Source organism: Hevea brasiliensis, chromosome 7 (genome assembly GCF_030052815.1).
Source record: "Hevea brasiliensis isolate MT/VB/25A 57/8 chromosome 7, ASM3005281v1, whole genome shotgun sequence".
Taxonomy (NCBI): domain Eukaryota; kingdom Viridiplantae; phylum Streptophyta; class Magnoliopsida; order Malpighiales; family Euphorbiaceae; genus Hevea; species Hevea brasiliensis.
The window spans coordinates 104,554,178-104,572,452 of record NC_079499.1 but is presented as its reverse complement, the minus strand read 5'-3'; the positions used below and the strand labels follow the sequence as shown (position 1 = coordinate 104,572,452).

Below are 18,275 nucleotides of genomic sequence, written 5' to 3'. Positions count from 1 at the left end.
TCTATTTTCATTTTTATAATATGAAATTATATGATTTATTTCATGATAAAGTTGCATATGACCATGGATAATTTAATAAGATTACAATGGAGAAGTTAATTTTCTGGCTAATGGTTCATCATCTGTTAATCTACTAATTCCATATGATAATGAATACGTTAGCTTTAGGTACAATTAACATTTGCATAAAAATAACCAATTTATTATAATTTATTGCCTAAGATGCATAATAAAATAAAGGTATCTTCATACTTTTGTACAATTGAGCAAGAAAGCTTGAGATTTCCTCTCATAGTAGTAGTCATTGGAGGAAGAAGCATCAGCGGAGAATATCATAACTCCATTAACATCGAATCCATTATTCTCCAGCAAAGCTAAAGCATCAAAAAATGCATCCCCTTGAATACCTCTTCCATTGACTTCATAGCTAGGCAACAATTTATCTTTGTTGAATTGCATGGCTCTAAGCTGAAATGCTCTCAAAAAAGCTTCTGGGGTCCTAACCTTATCAGTATAGAATTGGTGATTAACATAATCAATGACATTTCCATAGCCATTAAAGAGCTCAATATAAGGTAAAACAGTGGTATGAAAGGGTGCAATTGTGGCTACTGAGATCACACTTTGATTCTTCAGAAGGGAAGTGAGTTCCCCAATGCAGTAAGCAAAACTAGCATTACTATTCTTTGGGAAATTCTCATAGTCAATATCTATACCATCAAGATGATAGTTTTGGGCTATGGATTTGAGGGAAGAGAAGGCATTTGATATCCAAAGTTTAGGGTCTTTTGGGTTGTACCAGCGAAGGACTTTGTTCGCTAAACTCCAGCCAGAAAGACTAGCTAAGGCTTTTGCATTTGGATGATTATTCTTCATGGCTAAAACAGATTCTGGAGTTAATGTATTAGCCCAATATGGTGAAAATATACCATTTTGAGCATTGCCTGATGGGTCTGCATCAATTGCAAAACCAAGTATGAAATGAAAGTCGATTTTGTCTTCAACTGGAACAGGATCGAATGTTACAGGAATTCCTGTGGCTCCAATGTACTCCATCATCACCTTCCCATCTGAATATATCATTAAAATACCTTAATTATTGTAGAAATCATCTTTAAAATTTTGAGAATATGGATTCCAATGTCAATAAGAACTAAACAATACCACTATTTTTCTGTCTTTAATAACTAACAAATGAAAATAAATTCATAGGTCCATTAATTTTACATACCCGCTGTGAAATGCTGAGGAAGGACTGCAGCATAGAAGAGGAGAAAGAGATGACAGTCGATGAATCTCATCATTTTGTAGGGTTAATTTGTATGATTTAATGACAGGACCAGAGAAGAAATATTAATTTATAGATAATTCCAATTGATTAGCAGAAAACCAAAGTCGGCCTAAGCCTCTTAAAATCACTTACTAGATTCCAATTAGCCGAAAAGAGTAACTTCACAGTTCATATCGTCATTAACGAGTCCTTCTGTGATACTATCAAAGATTCACATTTCCTCGAGAAAAAAATCAAGAATCTTTCATGGCCGAAATTATTTTCTTTTTCTTTCTCATGGCAAAGTAAAATTTTTATATTTGTATTCAATGTTAATGGCATTTGAGTCAATAGATTGTGATTTTAAATTTCAACTAGTGCCCAATCAATAATATTTAAAATTAAGATAAAAATTTCTTTTATTAATTAAAAATATTTATTATATATTTTTATATAATTAAAATTAATGACACTAAATCCGCGAGTGGATCGCTTTTCTGATCTCTCTGTGCTAGCAAATTAAGGCTAATTCAGTAGGTGAAAAGATATTAGTAGTTTATTAAAAAAATTAAAGATATTAAAATATTTATTTTTAAAATATTACTATTTAAGTAAAAATTATATTATAAATATAAAAATAAAATATTAATAATATCTAAAATATTTTACATTATAAAAATTCAATATTAATATTTTTATAAAAATAAAATATTCATAAATTAATGGTAAATGTGGACCTGGGCCTGGGATGGGCTGTGATAAAAAAAACTACGAGCCTTGATTAGGCTCGATCCCAGCTGAAAAGTGGGCGAAGTACTACTTCTTCCCAGTTCCCACGACCAGGCAACGGTATATAAGAATCGCCAGCTGCAGCAGCTGGAATACAGTGAGGAAGAAGACAACGGTACGAGAAATGGTAAACAGCAGAGGGTATTCACAGGTGAAAAGATCATCAGTGGTCAGATTTCTCTCAAGAAGACCGTCTCCTTCAGCTATTACTGTTTACATGATCCTTCTCTTTGCCTTTTCACTCTTCATATTTGTTTTTAACGCAAGAGACATATTGGATAATGAGCATAAATCTCGCTTCTCTGAAGAGTCTCTTTCTCAGAATCAATCTCAATCTGTGCAGGTTTGTTACTTTTTCTATTTTAAGATTTTAATTTATGTTTGTTAGATAAGTTTGAGATTCTTTTATTTTATTTATTTATTTATTATTATTATTATTATTTTTTTTTTTTGTAGAAGAGATTTGCTGATTTGGGTGGGTTGGGCAAGTAGGCCATTTATTTCTCTTTGATTTAATGATTTCAGGGATATTCAAGTTTTGTAATTTGGTGATTTGGGTAACTCTTTTGAGTGGTTGAGTTTTTGATTGGTGTTTTTTTCAGGAGAGAATGTGATCATATATTGCTTTATTTTTGCAACTTTCTGATCCGGGTTTGTGTCTTTGAATATTGTGTTAGTTATTTTGTGTGAATTCGTGAGTTGCCTGTGTTGAAGGAATATTCAGTTTATGGGACTGTGGCTCAGATGAGTTCAGTTCAATAATTGAAGTGAGGGATCTTCAGTTTTTGGTACTGGGAGAGTTGAGTATTGCTTTTGGTGCAGTGTTTGTTGGTAGTATTTTACGGTAGGGTCATGGTATGTGTTTTGGATTTTGCATTACTGATTTTGCTGATTAGATCTTGGGGAAGCAGGAAGCGTGCAAGCGTTGTTTCGTATGTAAACACAAATCATTTACAGTTCTATTAAAGAAGTTATTTGGACACTGCACCTATCTGCCTAAACCTTTTTGGCTCACCTGACAGGAAGTTACATGTTCTTCCCCTGAGAATTTCTTTGATGCGACTCAAATTTCACTTTATTCTTCAATTTTAGGCTGCTAGCTGAAAGAAACACACAAACACACTCATGAACATAAAGTCATGGACTTGTTGAAATTGGAGATAATGAGCAAGAACTGTGTTTGAAAAAGCAGTACACCATAGAATGTCAAATTAGAAACATAGAGGGGGCATCCTTTTATTTTCATTTTAGTTGTATTATTGGGGCCAGGCAGAACGCTATAAATTATAATCAATTGTTGCACCGTTTTGGAGAATTATTGAAAGGTATTCAAGTGAGATGATTACTATATGATTGACCTACATCATGCCAATGTTAAAATTTATGGGTTCTGGTTTACGCTTGCATATTAGACACTGAAGAGTGTTTCTTGTGTAGTGATTTGTCTAACCATATCTCAAGCTTCTTATTTCCCTTAAATTTCTGGAATGCAATACAAGCTATCATTTTTCTATTCTCTATAAGCTTTATGAATTATTCTTTTGCAAATTTAAAAAGATTTTAATATAGAAAAAAGGATATAAGGCTGCTGTGCTTCTAATTTTGCAGATGTCCAATGAAAAACTGTGGGATACTCCTCTCAACTATGGTTTACGCGCTTGTGCCAGCCCTACTGCTAAATATAAAGGTTAAAATAATATACATCTATATAGGTTCTTTTTATCCACTTGTCTTTTAAAGTACTAGGAACTGAATTGACTACAGAATGTCGGAGCTCTGGATCAATTTGATTTATTTTTTTATTTTTTATTTTTTGTAGTAGTTTGTTTTGTTAAGTATCATCAAGCATAATCTAGTTTAAGGGGACAGCTCTCTCTCTCTCTCTCTCTCACACACACACACACACACACACACTCTCTCTCTCTCTCTCTCTCTCTCTCAATATGAATATGTAATAGACAAACAGTTGTTCCTGCACTCATATGTATGTATATTTACCCTATACCTAATTCCACTTTGAAATCTCAGCTGCCCAAGGATGGGACCGCTATATAACTGTGAAAAGCAATGGAGGACTAAATCAAATGCGCACTGGTGTAAGTTAACAATGCATGTTTACTGGCTTTTGCCTTTTTTGACTTGATGGTCTATGCTATCTCTATGTTGTGATCTATTTTTTCAGATAAGGGCCACGTCAACATAGTTTTAATCCCTACCTATTTAGGGATGGCTGTATAGAGCATTTTGCTCCACTCTGCTCACTTTCACATTACATTTATAGAAAGATGTTGTTAAATCTTTTATCACTAAGTCACCTAACTCTACCTGTTGTCTTTCTTACTCATGAAATTTGGATATCTCTAACTATTGTACAAGTGCATTTACTGATCTAGTTTGGACGTGCCAAGAAAATCTCATTCAGCCCACTCAACTTATTTTCAATGATTGCCACTTACACCTTTTTATCAAGGCACTTTTTCCTTATATGTTCAATGTCTTTTATTTTACATTTGTTTTTGAGTTCTCATCCATTCCATGCTAATTTTATTGACATGCTTTTGTTCTCATAAATAAGGCCTTAACATCAATTTGATCCATATTGTATTTTCTTTGTTGTCTTTAGCTTCTGTTTATTACAATAAATTCAGCCATTATTTTAAATGATTAAAAAAATCTGCATTGGTGGCTTTCATGAACTTTTGAAATAGCTCTTATGCAGTTACTTGGCTCTCATGTTCTTATTGCAGTTATCTTAATGATAAGTACCTTAAGAAGAGAATTTTTATGAATAGCTAACTTGATAAAAGTGTTGTACATGATGCATGAAGTGCACAAACTGTTCTATGCATCCAGGACGTCTTTGATCAGTATAAAGATGAACATATAACTGAATCTGGAAGGAAGTGCTATGTATGTCTGGTAATTGATTGTCATGTGAATGGGACTTCTGCATTTCTTCTGGGTTGCATCTCAATTTGCTACAAAAATTTGTCTATGCAAACTCAATAAATGTGCTTTTGCTGCAGATTTCGGACATGGTGGCTGTTGCACACATCATGAATGCAACATTAGTGATTCCCCAATTAGATAAACGTTCATTTTGGCAAGACACAAGGTATTCTAGAGCATTTCCACCTCATATATAGTGTTTTTGGATTATTTGCATCCTATATGTAGTTTCTTTTTAACTTCTCTTTTCATATTCATAATCCTTAAGTTGCTATTGGTCACTTTTCATGGTTTCCATGTGCAGTACATTTTCAGATATATTTGATGAGCTTCATTTCATCACAAGCTTACAAAATGATGTGAGAATTATCAAGGAGCTACCCAGAGAATTGGAATCTCTTCCTCGGGCCAGGAAACACTTCACCTCCTGGTCTGGCATGGGTTACTATGAAGATATGAAACGGTTATGGGAGGAATTTCAGGTACTGTAAACAATTTTGCTTAGTTCGAATGTTGCCCCAGTTCTCAAATATACTGTTTTTGTGTGTTTTCTTGGGGCTTGATTTGGTAGAAGTTGTTGAGTGACACTTATTAGTTGCTTAAGAAGTTTGGTATGGTAAGTCTGAGGGTTGGGTCACCCAAGAGTTGAAGGAGTTGGTTACTTGCAAAAAATATTTTTCTATTTTCCATAGTAAACTTGAAAAATGTGTTTATTTTTCTTCTCTATGCTTCAATACTTTTTATTACTTAACAACATATTGTAGCTGTATTGAAAGATGTATCCAGTTAATGATTCACTTAATGTAGTACTGGTGGTCGTAGTGAGATGATGGTTTTTGGAAGCAGTGATTATGTAGCTAAGGTGGACAATGACTAGGGTGGCAATGGTTTTGGAGATGGTTAATGGTGATTATTGGTTGATCATTGGAAAACTAATAGAAGAGTAGTGGAGTTTGATAAAGGAGAATAGGAGACTGTTCTATTTTCTAACATTGGTTTAGATTTGGAAAACTGTTTCCTGAAAACTGGAAAGACGTTGCATTTAAACATAAAACTTCTATTTTCATTTTTCAACAATTAGATGTGTCCTAAACATTTATTGATTTGTTACCTTTCAACGAAATTGGTTGAGCCTTTTGAATCTATGAATAAAAACTTTGGCATATTCTTTTTTTTAACTATTATTATTTCTTTATAGATACTTCCTCTTATTATCTTCATGGATTCAACCCACTTGGCCTTTCGGGTTAATTCTTTGTATTTGTGTGATTGCTGTTCATTAGTCCCTGGGTCCCTTTTTATGTTATAATTTGTGATGTCTACTTATCAATTGATCTCTGTAGGTGATTCATGTTGCAAAGTCAGATTCTCGTCTTGCAAACAATGATTTGCCTCTTGATATCCAGAGGTTAAGATGCCGTACACTGTATCATGCTCTTCGCTTCTCTCCCCTAATTGAAAGCCTAGGGAAGGTCTGGAATTCGTGTCCTTTTGTTGACATTCCAAGCAGCAATTGTCCAAAAGTAAAACTGGTTTTGGCCTCAAGTTTGTAATTGACTAATAGAGTATCTAATTAAACTTTGGTTGAAATCAGTGAAAAATTCAAAATTTATTTGTTTAGAACCTCATAATACATGTATTATTATGTAAAACAACGTGCATGATCCCAGATTTACACTCATTTTCAGTATCAATGCATTGAGGTCTCCTATGGGGATTCCTGTTAAATTAGGTTCTGAGAATGCATGACGATGACACCACAGAAGCTGGTGGAGCGGCTGAGATCACGTGGGGGAGGATACATTGCTCTTCATCTAAGATATGAGAAGGACATGCTTTCTTTTACTGGCTGCACTTATGGTCTGACTCAGGCAGAATCTGAAGAGCTGCGGCTAATGAGGTGAGCATAGATGGGCATCTCTCTCTCCCCCTCTTGCCTGAATGCATTGTGTGCATCGGCGATGTATGAGTATTACAGACACATACGGTTCATATGTACTTGACTGGTTGTTCAGATGAGAAGGGTGACCTTGCTACTGCATGCCTAATACCTACTATTTTGTGGTTTTCCTCTACTGCTATGCTGTTAGGAATATGTTTGGGGTCAATGTGTGATACTGTGATCTCTCTTGTTGACCCATTCTTAATGCCATTTTAGGTTACTCTTTGTTGGGTCAATTGTTGATCCTGTATAAGATATTAATAAGACCTTTAATTTATTAAATTTGTTGAAATGTTGGACTAGAAAACTAATTGTCTAAATATCTGAAATTTAGAAAACTAATCTTGGGTTTTTAACATGTTTGATTTGGTTGGCCAGAAATGCCTATGGCCTGATAATTAGGATTATCTTTGGTGCAGACTGCAGACAGGTTCAGTAGATTAGGTTTAGCATATTATTCATTTTTATTCTGTCATCTTAAATCAGCATTTCAAGGTTAGGTGAGATAATTTTGTTTTTCAACAGCTAATATTTATCAACTTGTTTATTCATTTTGTTTTCAGGGAGAATACCAACCATTGGAAGGTTAAAAAGATAAATTCAACAGAGCAGAGGGAGGAAGGATTTTGTCCTCTAACTCCTAAAGAGGCTGCGATATTTCTTCAAGCTCTTGGTTATTCTCCATCAACAGTGATTTACATTGCAGCTGGCGAAATTTATGGTGGTAAATCTCACCTTGTAGAGCTGACATCTCGGTTCCCAAATATTGTTTTCAAGGTTGGCCTATAATTGGAGCATAATTTATTTGGCAAATGATTTGGTGATGTCAGCTGCCAATAGAGTTAATGCAAATTTGTTGAATTAATTTCAGGAAACATTGGCTACACCAGAGGAGTTAAAAGCATTTTCTAAGCATGCTTCTCAGACAGCAGCAATTGATTACATTATTTCTACAGAGAGTGATGTCTTTATTCCATCATATTCAGGTAATATGGCCAGAGCTGTTGAGGGCCACCGGAGATTCTTAGGGCATCGCAAGACTATCACCCCAGACAGGTATATAGATCCAATCAAGATTTTATAAGATTTACTGATTAGCATAAGAACTGAAGACAAGACCACCAATTATAGACCACTTTAGTGGGAGATGGCCACCTTGGGCCTTGGCAACTATCTGCATGAAATCCAAATATGGAATTGTACTAACTACCAAGCATCATTGGCTTTCTGCATTCAGCCTAAAGATCTGCAGCGTTTTTTTTTTTAATTTATGGAAGCCCAAGGCCCTTGGTTGATAATTTGTGATATTGGTAATAATTGAGTTTTGCTACCTTGGAAGTTACTTTGATGGATGGATTTCTTGGGCTCTGGTTTTTTCATTGAAATCATTTTATGGCAAACAGTTCTGCTATTCAATCTTTTAATGTTGGTGATTAGATCCCTATAATGGCTGCCTGTTTTATTGGGAACTATTGCCTTACAATGCAAGGTTATGAGATTAGTATATTCAATTTTCAGTGTTATAGTTTCATCACTTATAGTGCAGTATTTTGGGAAGTACATGATTTGGTTGTCTTCTTTGAAGCCATTCCTACTGCATAAATGGTGACTTTGGGAAAGTGGAGGGAGGGATTGATTAGTTTTTCTTTCCCCTTGCCTCTTTTTGTCTTCCATAATTTTATTATTATTATTGATGTAGAAAAGAACTTGTCAAGCTATTTGATAAGCTACAAAGTGGACAGCTCAAGGGAGGGTCTTCATTTTCACATATTGTCCAGGAGATGCACAAGAACAGGTAATTTTTGTTGCAGGTTCCTATAGTTTATCCAATAGCTTTCATTCTTAATTTTTGGTGTATTTCTTGTGTTCTTCCTTTGTACTAGAGTTGCAATCCTTTTTGAGCTTATAGTAAATTCTTTCTTCCCATTTACTTTAATAGAAATTTTGGTATTTATTTGAAGGATTGAAATTTTTCCATTTTGTTTTACATTGACTTGTATGAATTGATTGTGACATGCGGGTTGTTGACTTTTTGTTACTAAAAATAATGAGAAATTGAGGCAACTCATTTACCTGGATTCTGTTTAACGAACAATACAGTCCTGTATAAACTTAGACGAACAAGAGTTAGAACTGACTTTGAGTTTTGATCAAAATTACAGGCAAGGAGCTCCAAGGAAAAGAAGGGGTCCATTGCCAGGAGTAAAAGGCCGAGCGCGTTTCAGGACTGAAGAATCTTTTTATGAAAATCCATATCCTGAGTGTATCTGCAGATCAAAAAGAGCAAATTTGAAATGATCATTACACTGGCTTGCAATTTGAAGAATTATCTGATGTGAGGGGTCCCTTTTGTGTGCTATGATGACCAACATTAACACGAGCTTGCAGGTTACATAAGCCAAAACTGAGTGAGCCAAAGCAGCAGCAACCCAGTTAGTAGATTAGTTAGGTGGTACTCAAGTGGCCAGGAGAGAGGAATAGGAGGAAAATAATGTAATATTAGTCAATATTAAATTCATCTGGATTGCTAGAGTATTATTTCTCATGAAATGATGAGAACATTTGAGGATTCAGGGAGTTCAAATGGGATTGTGGTTAGGACTTTAGGAGGTCAAACAGTTGCCTTTTCAAAAAGTATTATTTTATATGTTAAAGAAAAGTAATTTAGAAAAAATTATTTATTTGTTTTGGATTATTAATATTGTTTCAGATTTTTTCATTTAACATTTTGAATTCTAAGTTGATATATTGAAGAAGCCGGCGAATTTGCGGATTTGGGTTTTGTTTAAGCGTAATATTTTCTGAATTTTATTAATAAAATTCACTACTTTTTCATTATTACCTCTCCCTCAAACAATTTTTCAACCCTCATAATTGTGCCCAACTTATCGTAAATAAGAGTGTAAAAAGTCAAGTTTTAAATAGTTTAAACTTGACTTGTTATATTTTATTTTTTGATTTGAGCTCAATTCAATTTTTAATATTCAAGTTTAAACTCAGTTCGTTCGTGATATATATATGGCCCATAAACTTGATGAAATTCACCAAATAAGTGAGAGAGTGAGTTGAAATGAAGCCGATGGATGAGGCCCCTTGCCACCACACCACATGGGTGGTGGTAATTGTTTAATAGCACGCTAGGTAGCTTTTATTGTTACTCATTGGTTGTCCATATCATGTACCATTGGGCATCATATACCAAACATTTTCTGTTTAGCTTAGTCCAACTACTCTTGGGATCTTATTCAACGAAAAAACCTAATCTTCGGCTAGACGCGTAACACATTAATTAGGCACCTAGTAGTCATAAACCCACCCATATATTGGAAACGTTGTAATAACTTGGTCATAGATATAAGTAAGATTCTAAAATACACCGACAGCATTAATTCATAGAAAAGAAATATATATATATATATATATATATATATATATATATATATATTTATTTATTTATTTTAGAAGGTGAGTCTCATGTGTTATGTGAGAGAAAATATATAAACATTGAGTGTAACTAATAATTCTAAATATAAAATTTATTTACTTATTTTTAATTTATAATGCAAGAAAATTTCATTTTACGAATAATTTTTTATAAATTCAATCCATAATAAATTTAAATCATGAAATATATAATTAGATCTAATAAATTCATGTCTATCTATCATTCTTATTCTGATTTCATTCTTTTGAATATAAATTGATAGGAGAATTTCACATAATTTTTTATAAAATAGAGATGAAAAATAATACAAAGAAATGAATAGATTAAGAATTAAACTCGAAAATATAGGAGATTATAATCTAAATGTTCCGGAAGCTTACGGTGACAAGGGAATTTGGGAAGCAAATTAGCAATTTGCTTAGCAGTTTCTAAATATAATTTATGCTTATTGATAATCCCATTCCCATCATCATTAAAACCAGCAAACGGCGAGTCGTTGTCATGTTTCTGGTTTCCTACAACTAAGTCCTTAAATGCCTTTTTCTTCAAAGACCAGCTTCCAGTTTTGAAATCGAAGCCATACAATGGAAGAAATCTCTGGCCATAAATAGCTATAAATTCCAGAGCTGCAAGAATGAACTCAAATTCCTCATTGGACGTGTAGTATGGGAAGCTAATTCTTGTCCATCCTGGCTTTACTCCATGATATCCCTGCATATTATCATAGTCTGTTATATCGTACGAAAGATTTTCTAGTCATAAAAAATCTATATAAACTTGACCCCCACATGAGAAGGAATTTTATAACCATTAGATCAAATATTATAAAACAAAAACATGGAAGGGCTATATATAAATTTACCTGTTGTATGGCAGATCTAAAATCAAGGGAGAAAGTCTCATTGATGTTAAGCAAAACATGACCATAAGGTCCAGCACAAGCACACCCACCCCTAGATTGAATCCCAAACAAGTCATTCAGCAAAGCTGCAACGAAAGGTCCATGTAGAGGCTTATCTCTCTTGTTCCCTCTCTCTGTCCACATGTAAAGATCTCCTTCCTTTCCCTCTCTACGTTCACTATCTTCAATTCCATTTGAGGAAGAGTTGGTAGTAGAATATACAAGGAAGGACAATATAGCTTTTCTCTTTACACTTGTGTTTCCTAATACCCATATGTTCTCGTTGGACATAAGCCTCTTTAATGCATTGTTTATGTAATAGGTTTCTTGTTTTTCTATCATTTGGTAGCCAATGTATTCTTTAACCCAGAAAGCCAATGCTGCTCTAATTGTTTGGATTATTTGTGGAGTCCCTCCATTTTCTCTCTCTTCTATCTCTTCCAAATATAATGTATCCTGCAAAAAAAATTTATTGCATTTTCTCTTCTTTATCAATAATTGTAAAGTCTCGAATTTGAATTTCTCAAAGCTAAATCAATAAAAAAAAAATTATTATTATATTTTTCACTATCCAACCAATGCTAAAATTATACAATTATTTCGAATAGACCTACCTTTTCATTGAAGCCACTGACATAACAAACAGTTCCACCTCCGCAAGTAGATGGTGGAGAAGATCTCAGCTGATACAGAGCTTTACTCATCAGAAGAATTCCAGGAGATCCAGGCCCACCAAGAAACTTATGTGGGCTAAGAAAAATTGCATCATACCCATCAATTACCCCAGATCTCATGTCAATCTCCACGTAGGGTCCACTGCATACATAAATAATCCGCAACAAATGTTAAACACGAAAGAACCCTAAAGCCATAAGGTTATATGAGTTCATACCTGGCTGCAAAATCAAAACAAACAAAACCTCCATAGCGATGAAGAAGCTGAGCAATTCCTCGAGTATCCGAATAAATCCCAGTCACATTACTACAAGCTGAAAATGACCCTAATATTGGACGATTGGCCTTTCTGTAAGTGTCCAGAAGTTTTTCCAGAGCTTCCATGTCTATCAAGCCATCATTATCCATGCCAATTTCTATAACTTCAGCTAAGCTTTGTCTCCATGAAAGGAGGTTGGAGTGGTGCTCATAAGGTCCAACGAAAACTACCCATCTTTCCTCATTTGTAATGCATTTAATTATCCTCTCTCTCAGAGTGGAGGGCACAGCTATGGCCATTACCTCTTGTAGACGTTTAATAGCTGCTGTGGTGCCTGAGCCACAGAACATGATTGCATCCTCTTGTCCACCACCTAAGCTCTTCTTTATGTATTGAGTTGCTTCTTGTACCATTTTGGTTGTTCTCTGCCCCACGTAACTGTCGCAAGTGTGAGTGTTCCCTATTTAAGCACACTTTTGTTAGTCGAAAATTTTCTTTTCCTTTTGGGGAAGACAGCTGATGTCAGGTTTTTGAATACGCAACCGTGTATTTACTGTCAATCAACTCTTACAATTCAACCAATTAGCTTTAGCTTCATTGATACTGCATTCGGTCTCAAAAAGTTGTGAAGTCTAAATTTTGATTCTCAATTAGAGCCGATTATATTAAAAATAAAATTCTTACAATTAAATATATAACTTGAAACTCACCATTTTAATATTAAGGCCACTGTTATTAACGTATAAAGTATATTTTATAATTTATTTTATTAATAAAATAAATTAATATATAATTATTAATTTATTATATTATTTTTTATTATTAAAATAGTAAATAAAAAATAAATACTCTAAAGAATATAAATTTAATAACTTAAAAGAAAATAAAAAAATGAATATTGAAAAAAAAGTAAAATTAGAGTAATAAATTAAAAAATAGGAAGAATAAATTTTAATAATATCAAATATAAAATTTTGTAAGAAATTGAAAATTAAAGGAATGTTAAAGAATGTAATTATATATATATATATATATATATATATATATATATATATATATATATATATATATGTTTTATTTAAGAGTTATTGAAAGATCATAGAACTTTGCATTGTTTCAACATTTTTATAATATTGTTGTTTCGAAGAAAGGAAATAAAAGAGAATATTGTGTTTATAGTTATTTTTATCAAAATAATAAAATAAATGCTGCAATTCATAAATAATTTATATTGTAAAGCCGATAAAAAAATAGTTAATAAATATTCGATCAATTATCAATGTCTTGAATTAATTATCAATTGTCTTTTTAAAAAATTTATTCAAATAACTTAATTCAGCTATTCAAATCTCTATCAGTTATTGTCAATGGTTAAAATAAATACTCTCATTATTGAGTAAGTTGAAGTAGACTAGGCTAAAATTTTAACTTTGATGTGAGGGAGTGTATTAAATTCTATGTGGGCTGAATTTTTTAAATGGATTATATCTAATCATTTTACAATAATTATATTTTAAAATTTTATTGGAAAATAAAAAATTAAAAAAAAAAAGTAAAAAGAAAATTACCATAAGAGGGAAGAACATTGTTAATGATGAAATTTTCAACAAAGCGAAGAGACTGGCCGGAGGCAGTATGATCAGCATAGGTGAGTCTTCGTTTTCCAAAGGGAGAATCAAATTCTACATCGTCACCAATGATTTGAGAGCGCAACCAAGCGAGTCTGTTTTCAGAAGAACTACTCTTCAGCACACCCATCTCCAGGGTAGGAAAAGATTTGGCGCGATGACAAAGATCATAGTTGGATGAAGATGATAAGGATGGAGAGCTTGAGCTTCCTGCAACTGATGTAACTGGGGTTTCTTCTCTTGGGATGGATTTTTCTAACTCCATTCTTACAATTCCGTAAACGGGTACTTTCAGTTCAGAGAGGAGGAGAGGTGAGGAAATGGATGAGACTGCCGTGTGTATTTAAAGGAGTTTATGTGGTCCGAGTTGACTGGAAGGGCGGCGAACGTAACAGCCAAGCAGTAGCTTGTTGAGAATAATTAGGGTAATTTACGATTTAGATTTTAAAGTATTACCAAAATTATATTTTAGGCTCTATTCTTTTTATAAAAAAATAAGTTACCGTTTGAGATATATTTCTATTGACATTTAATTCATGGTATTTTATTTTTTTAATATTTTAATTTTTATAATTTTAATATTTATAATTATTTAATAAATTAATTTTAAATTGATTATTTCAATTATGATTGATTATAATAATTAATTTTTAAAAAAAAAATTATTTTGTTAACGTAAATATACATAAAATTACTTTTTTTTTTTTTAAAAAAAAAAATCTGACTTTTATTATAGTTTAAAAAATAAAATTACAAAAAAAACCCAACAAATTAATAAGGAATTCAACTGGCTTGCGTTGCTAATGTTGTAAGATTCGTGCAACAACGTCAACAACGGCAAGTCTGCAACACTAGCCCTTTTCCACCTGCTGATTACAAGACATTCTATTGGCTTTTATTGTTTACAAAATTAAACAATGTTTGATTAAAAAAAAAGCTCTTATTCTTAATTCTCATCAACTCTCTATATTTATAATAACCTTTAACAATATATGCTTTGATAGAATGTATCATCGTGTGTACATACAAATTTCGTGCCCCCAAAAGATAAAAATAGTGTATAGATTTATATTTAATAAAACTTATAGATATATTATATTTAAAATTTCAATATTAATATGGTCCTAATTTATATAACTCATGACTAACATTGTATCACTTAGTTTATATTTTATTCACGAATTAAATACATATTTTATTGTCTAATATACTTTACTTGTGGTGAATTTTTAAGGAAATAGTAAAAAAAATAAATAATACTTTGATAGGATATCACCTTATAATCAAATTTGCACTAATAAATCACTCAAATATTTTGCTTCTAGCTACGGCCAAAATAGCTCCCAATAATAGCTATGAATTTTCAGCTATATTATGAGATTTATAGGTTCTTCTAAACCCTAGGGCATTAGAAGTTTAGTTTTCAATATAAATTTTTAGTCTAATTATGTGAAAATATTAATTCTTTCTCTAATAGAAATTGCATGGCCATAATACGGATCATGCACAGGTGACGATCGTCAAGCTCATTATTGTGCTCAACCAACACACCCTGTAATATTGAATCTTTTTATATTACAAAATATATATTTTTTTAATTTACACCAATTCAATTCAAGGATCGAACAGACTTATCTTAAATCAATGTTTTGAAATTTGAACAATCATTGTAATAATTTTTTTTTTTAATTTATGTGTTTTTCTTTTTACATGAATGTATTTCTTTTCCTTTTTAGAATTTATTTTTTTTATCAATTTATTACAAAAAAAAAAAATAAAGATCCTCGGATGAACATCAATTTTCAATTTCCACATTGAAACCCTTTTTTTTAATTTTTTTAATTTTATTCTTTTTCTTCAACGTGATTATCATTCACGTTTTCATTGTTTTTTTTTCTTAATTTAATTTTTTTAAACTTTCAATTATTTTATTTAAGTGACTCTCTTCCTCAAATGATTATTTATTTCGTTATTTTTTCATTTTTTAACGTGATTTCCTCACGTTTATTTTCTTTGGTGATTTTTTTTCCTTTTTTTAAAATTTTCTATTTTCTTTTCAATTTTTATTTTTTCATAAATTTTTTTCTTTTTTAATTATTTCTTTAATGTCACCTTTTCCTTATTGATTCTTAACATGTCTTGTAAATTTCAATCAACTTGTTGGCTTTAACAATCAACTTGAAGATTTCAAGTTTTCAACCTTTAATTAACTTAGAGACTTCAATCAATTTGAAGACTGACAATCAATTTGGAAATTTCAATTAACTTTGTTTCATTGATTATTTAATTTCATTGATTAATAGTTATTAGGTTCAAACAAAGGTAAAATCCAGATCAAATAACTTGAAAATCCAATCTAAATTAAAAAATAATAAAAAATTAAAATTCATTGGTTTGAACCGAATCAAATCGAAATAAAGTGATTAGGTTCGATTCTATTTTTCATCCATTTTCATTCTGTTCGGTTTCTAAAATATATAATTTAGTTTTCATTATTTGATTCGGTTCGGTTTGATTTGGTTTGAACCAAATGCTCACCCGTAGGGGTAAGAGAGAGTAAGGTTTACTCTTACTTACTTTTATCCTCTATTAACTCATCTCGCTCCAAATATGAGTAAAATAATTACTTACCTTTTCTTACCTTTATTTACCCCTCCCTCGCCCTCATCCAAATAGGCTCTTAGTATAACGATATATTTATTTATGCTTGATTAATCGTATTAATTGAAATATCTTAAATTTTAGTCTCCATGTAGATGTAAATAAAATTCTTTTAAATGTATATAAGTGTGAATTAAAGGTACAATATTTTTCATTGGATGTATAATTTTTCTACTAAAAAAATTTACTTGCATTAAGCATTCAAATTTTAAATAGTTATAATTGAGTAATTGGTTTATTAATGCATTAAAAATCAAATAGTTCATACTAGTGAATTATTCTTAAAAATATGAATTTTTGATGTATATTAAAAAAGAATATATTAATAGACTAATAAATTAATTATCTATATAATACATAATATATTATTGTGTAATTGGGTTTATTAATTTAAAAATATCTCTCATTGTTTATATTATTTATAAAAATGTCACTAACAAAATTTTTATAAAAAAATTTTATTTATTTTTAATAATAATTTTATAATTATATAAGCATGTGGAGATGAGAGGGAATAATAGGATAGACAAATACATCTTAACATAAAGATAAAATTATTATTAAAAAATTAACTATTTAAGTAATATAATTATAAAATTATTATTAAAAATTAAATATTCAATTAAATAAATATTATATTTATTTCAAATAGGTGTGAAATTTTAGTTTTACTCAATGGCATCTATTTTATTAACCATAATAAAATAGACATGAAATTAAACATAATAAAATTAAAATTAATTTTACAATCTTGATAAAATTAATCAAATAAAACTTTAAATAAGAAAGTTGAAAAGGTGCTTAGAGCTTTTACAAATTAGTTCTATTTTTAAATAAATTTTATTTTTTAATAAAATATTTTAATTTGTAAATTTATTAAAAATTAAAAAATACTATTTATAAAAATCATTTAGATTTTATTTGGATAATTATTTAAATAAAAAATAAATTTTAATTTTATATTAAATATAATAAAATATCATAATATCAAATTTAAATGTTTATTTATTTGAAATTTAATCTATTTAAATAATTTTAATATTTTTATTTAATTATTTAAATATATAAATATTTAAAATTATATTAAAGAATAAATTTATTAAATAATATCGAATTATAATATTGTATTTTAAAATTATATAACTTAAGTTTCCATCAATATATTCACAATATATACTTTTATTATAAAAATTTCAATTTATTAGATTTATTGATTTATATTATATGGAATAATAATAATAATAATGATGATGATGATGATGATGATGATAATAATAATAATAATAATAATAATAATAATAATAATAATAATAATAATAATAAATTATAAAATTCATATCATTAACTAATTTTTAGGTTTATAATTTTGTAATTTTTTCAAAAAAATTAATTAATTAATAATTAAATACGAATAATCAAGTTATTTTTATAATATTTAATTTATAATAAATAGTAATGATATATTAAATTTTTAATTTTATTTCAAAAAACACTAATAAATTTTCTAATTCATAAACAATTTTATTATTAATAAATATACTATGTAATCTTAAGACTTAATGTTAAAAAAATAATTAGTAATATCAAATTTTTATGCCATAAAAAATTAAAATTTTTTAGCTATAATATCTAATTTATTTTCATAATTAGTAATAAAATTAATTTTAAATATTAAATTTGATAAAATTATTATTATCATATTTTAGAGAAGAAAATTTGAGACACACGTGGGCCCACCAGGGAATAATTTTTATAC

General features: G+C 30.3%; 3 protein-coding genes across 5 annotated transcripts; 1 reads left to right on the top strand and 2 right to left on the bottom strand.

The window, feature by feature from the left end:
- Positions 1–70: 70 nt before the first annotated feature.
- Positions 71–1,304, bottom strand: LOC110650709 (chitinase 2-like). Its single transcript, XM_021805812.2, has 2 exons — positions 1,232–1,304; positions 71–1,070 (listed from the first exon to the last, which is right to left on the bottom strand). Exons 1-2 carry the CDS (start codon positions 1,302–1,304, stop codon positions 247–249), a joined length of 897 nt encoding a protein of 298 aa, XP_021661504.2. The 3' UTR covers positions 71–246.
- A 783-nt stretch (positions 1,305–2,087) lies between these two features.
- On the top strand, positions 2,088–9,645 carry LOC110650711 (O-fucosyltransferase 38). 3 transcript variants are annotated; one of them, XM_058150436.1, is made up of 12 exons: positions 2,094–2,228; positions 2,327–2,402; positions 3,668–3,746; positions 4,088–4,155; positions 5,086–5,174; positions 5,313–5,490; positions 6,352–6,480; positions 6,772–6,908; positions 7,514–7,727; positions 7,822–8,006; positions 8,650–8,745; positions 9,113–9,645. In XM_058150436.1, exons 3-12 carry the CDS (start codon positions 3,668–3,670, stop codon positions 9,246–9,248), a joined length of 1,311 nt encoding a protein of 436 aa, XP_058006419.1. In that variant the 5' UTR covers positions 2,094–2,228; positions 2,327–2,402; the 3' UTR covers positions 9,249–9,645. The 3 variants fall into 3 exon arrangements, 2 of the variants coding, with proteins under 2 accessions (XP_058006418.1, XP_058006419.1); XR_009150136.1 differs by having other exon boundaries at positions 2,088–2,402; positions 8,655–8,745; positions 9,113–9,255; XM_058150435.1 differs by having other exon boundaries at positions 2,091–2,402.
- Positions 9,646–10,650: 1,005 nt separating this feature from the next.
- On the bottom strand, positions 10,651–14,298 carry LOC110650710 (uncharacterized). The gene is made up of 5 exons (XM_021805813.2): positions 13,799–14,298; positions 12,189–12,690; positions 11,911–12,112; positions 11,258–11,752; positions 10,651–11,106 (listed from the first exon to the last, which is right to left on the bottom strand). The coding sequence occupies exons 1-5, from the start codon at positions 14,121–14,123 to the stop codon at positions 10,726–10,728; spliced, it is 1,905 nt and encodes a 634-aa protein (XP_021661505.2). The 5' UTR covers positions 14,124–14,298; the 3' UTR covers positions 10,651–10,725.
- Positions 14,299–18,275: the final 3,977 nt, after the last annotated feature.

What these genes read in the sequence shown, in the direction of transcription:
- LOC110650709 (XM_021805812.2), bottom strand. Translation starts at nt 1,304, where the DNA reads ATGATGAGATTCATCGACTGTCATCTCTTTCTCCTCTTCTATGCTGCA. An exon ending in TCCTCAGCATTTCACAGCGG is followed by an intron (nt 1,071 to 1,231) that starts GTATGTAAAATT and finishes TGATATATTCAG; the next exon opens with ATGGGAAGGTGATGATGGAG.
- LOC110650711 (XM_058150435.1), top strand. Translation starts at nt 2,184, where the DNA reads ATGGTAAACAGCAGAGGGTATTCACAGGTGAAAAGATCATCAGTGGTC. An exon ending in TAAATCAAATGCGCACTGGT is followed by an intron (nt 4,156 to 5,085) that starts GTAAGTTAACAA and finishes CTTTTGCTGCAG; the next exon opens with ATTTCGGACATGGTGGCTGT. An exon ending in TCATTTTGGCAAGACACAAG is followed by an intron (nt 5,175 to 5,312) that starts GTATTCTAGAGC and finishes TTCCATGTGCAG; the next exon opens with TACATTTTCAGATATATTTG.
- LOC110650710 (XM_021805813.2), bottom strand. Translation starts at nt 14,123, where the DNA reads ATGGAGTTAGAAAAATCCATCCCAAGAGAAGAAACCCCAGTTACATCA. An exon ending in CAATGTTCTTCCCTCTTATG is followed by an intron (nt 12,691 to 13,798) that starts GTAATTTTCTTT and finishes GTGCTTAAATAG; the next exon opens with GGAACACTCACACTTGCGAC. An exon ending in TCAGTGGCTTCAATGAAAAG is followed by an intron (nt 11,753 to 11,910) that starts GTAGGTCTATTC and finishes TTTTTTTTGCAG; the next exon opens with GATACATTATATTTGGAAGA.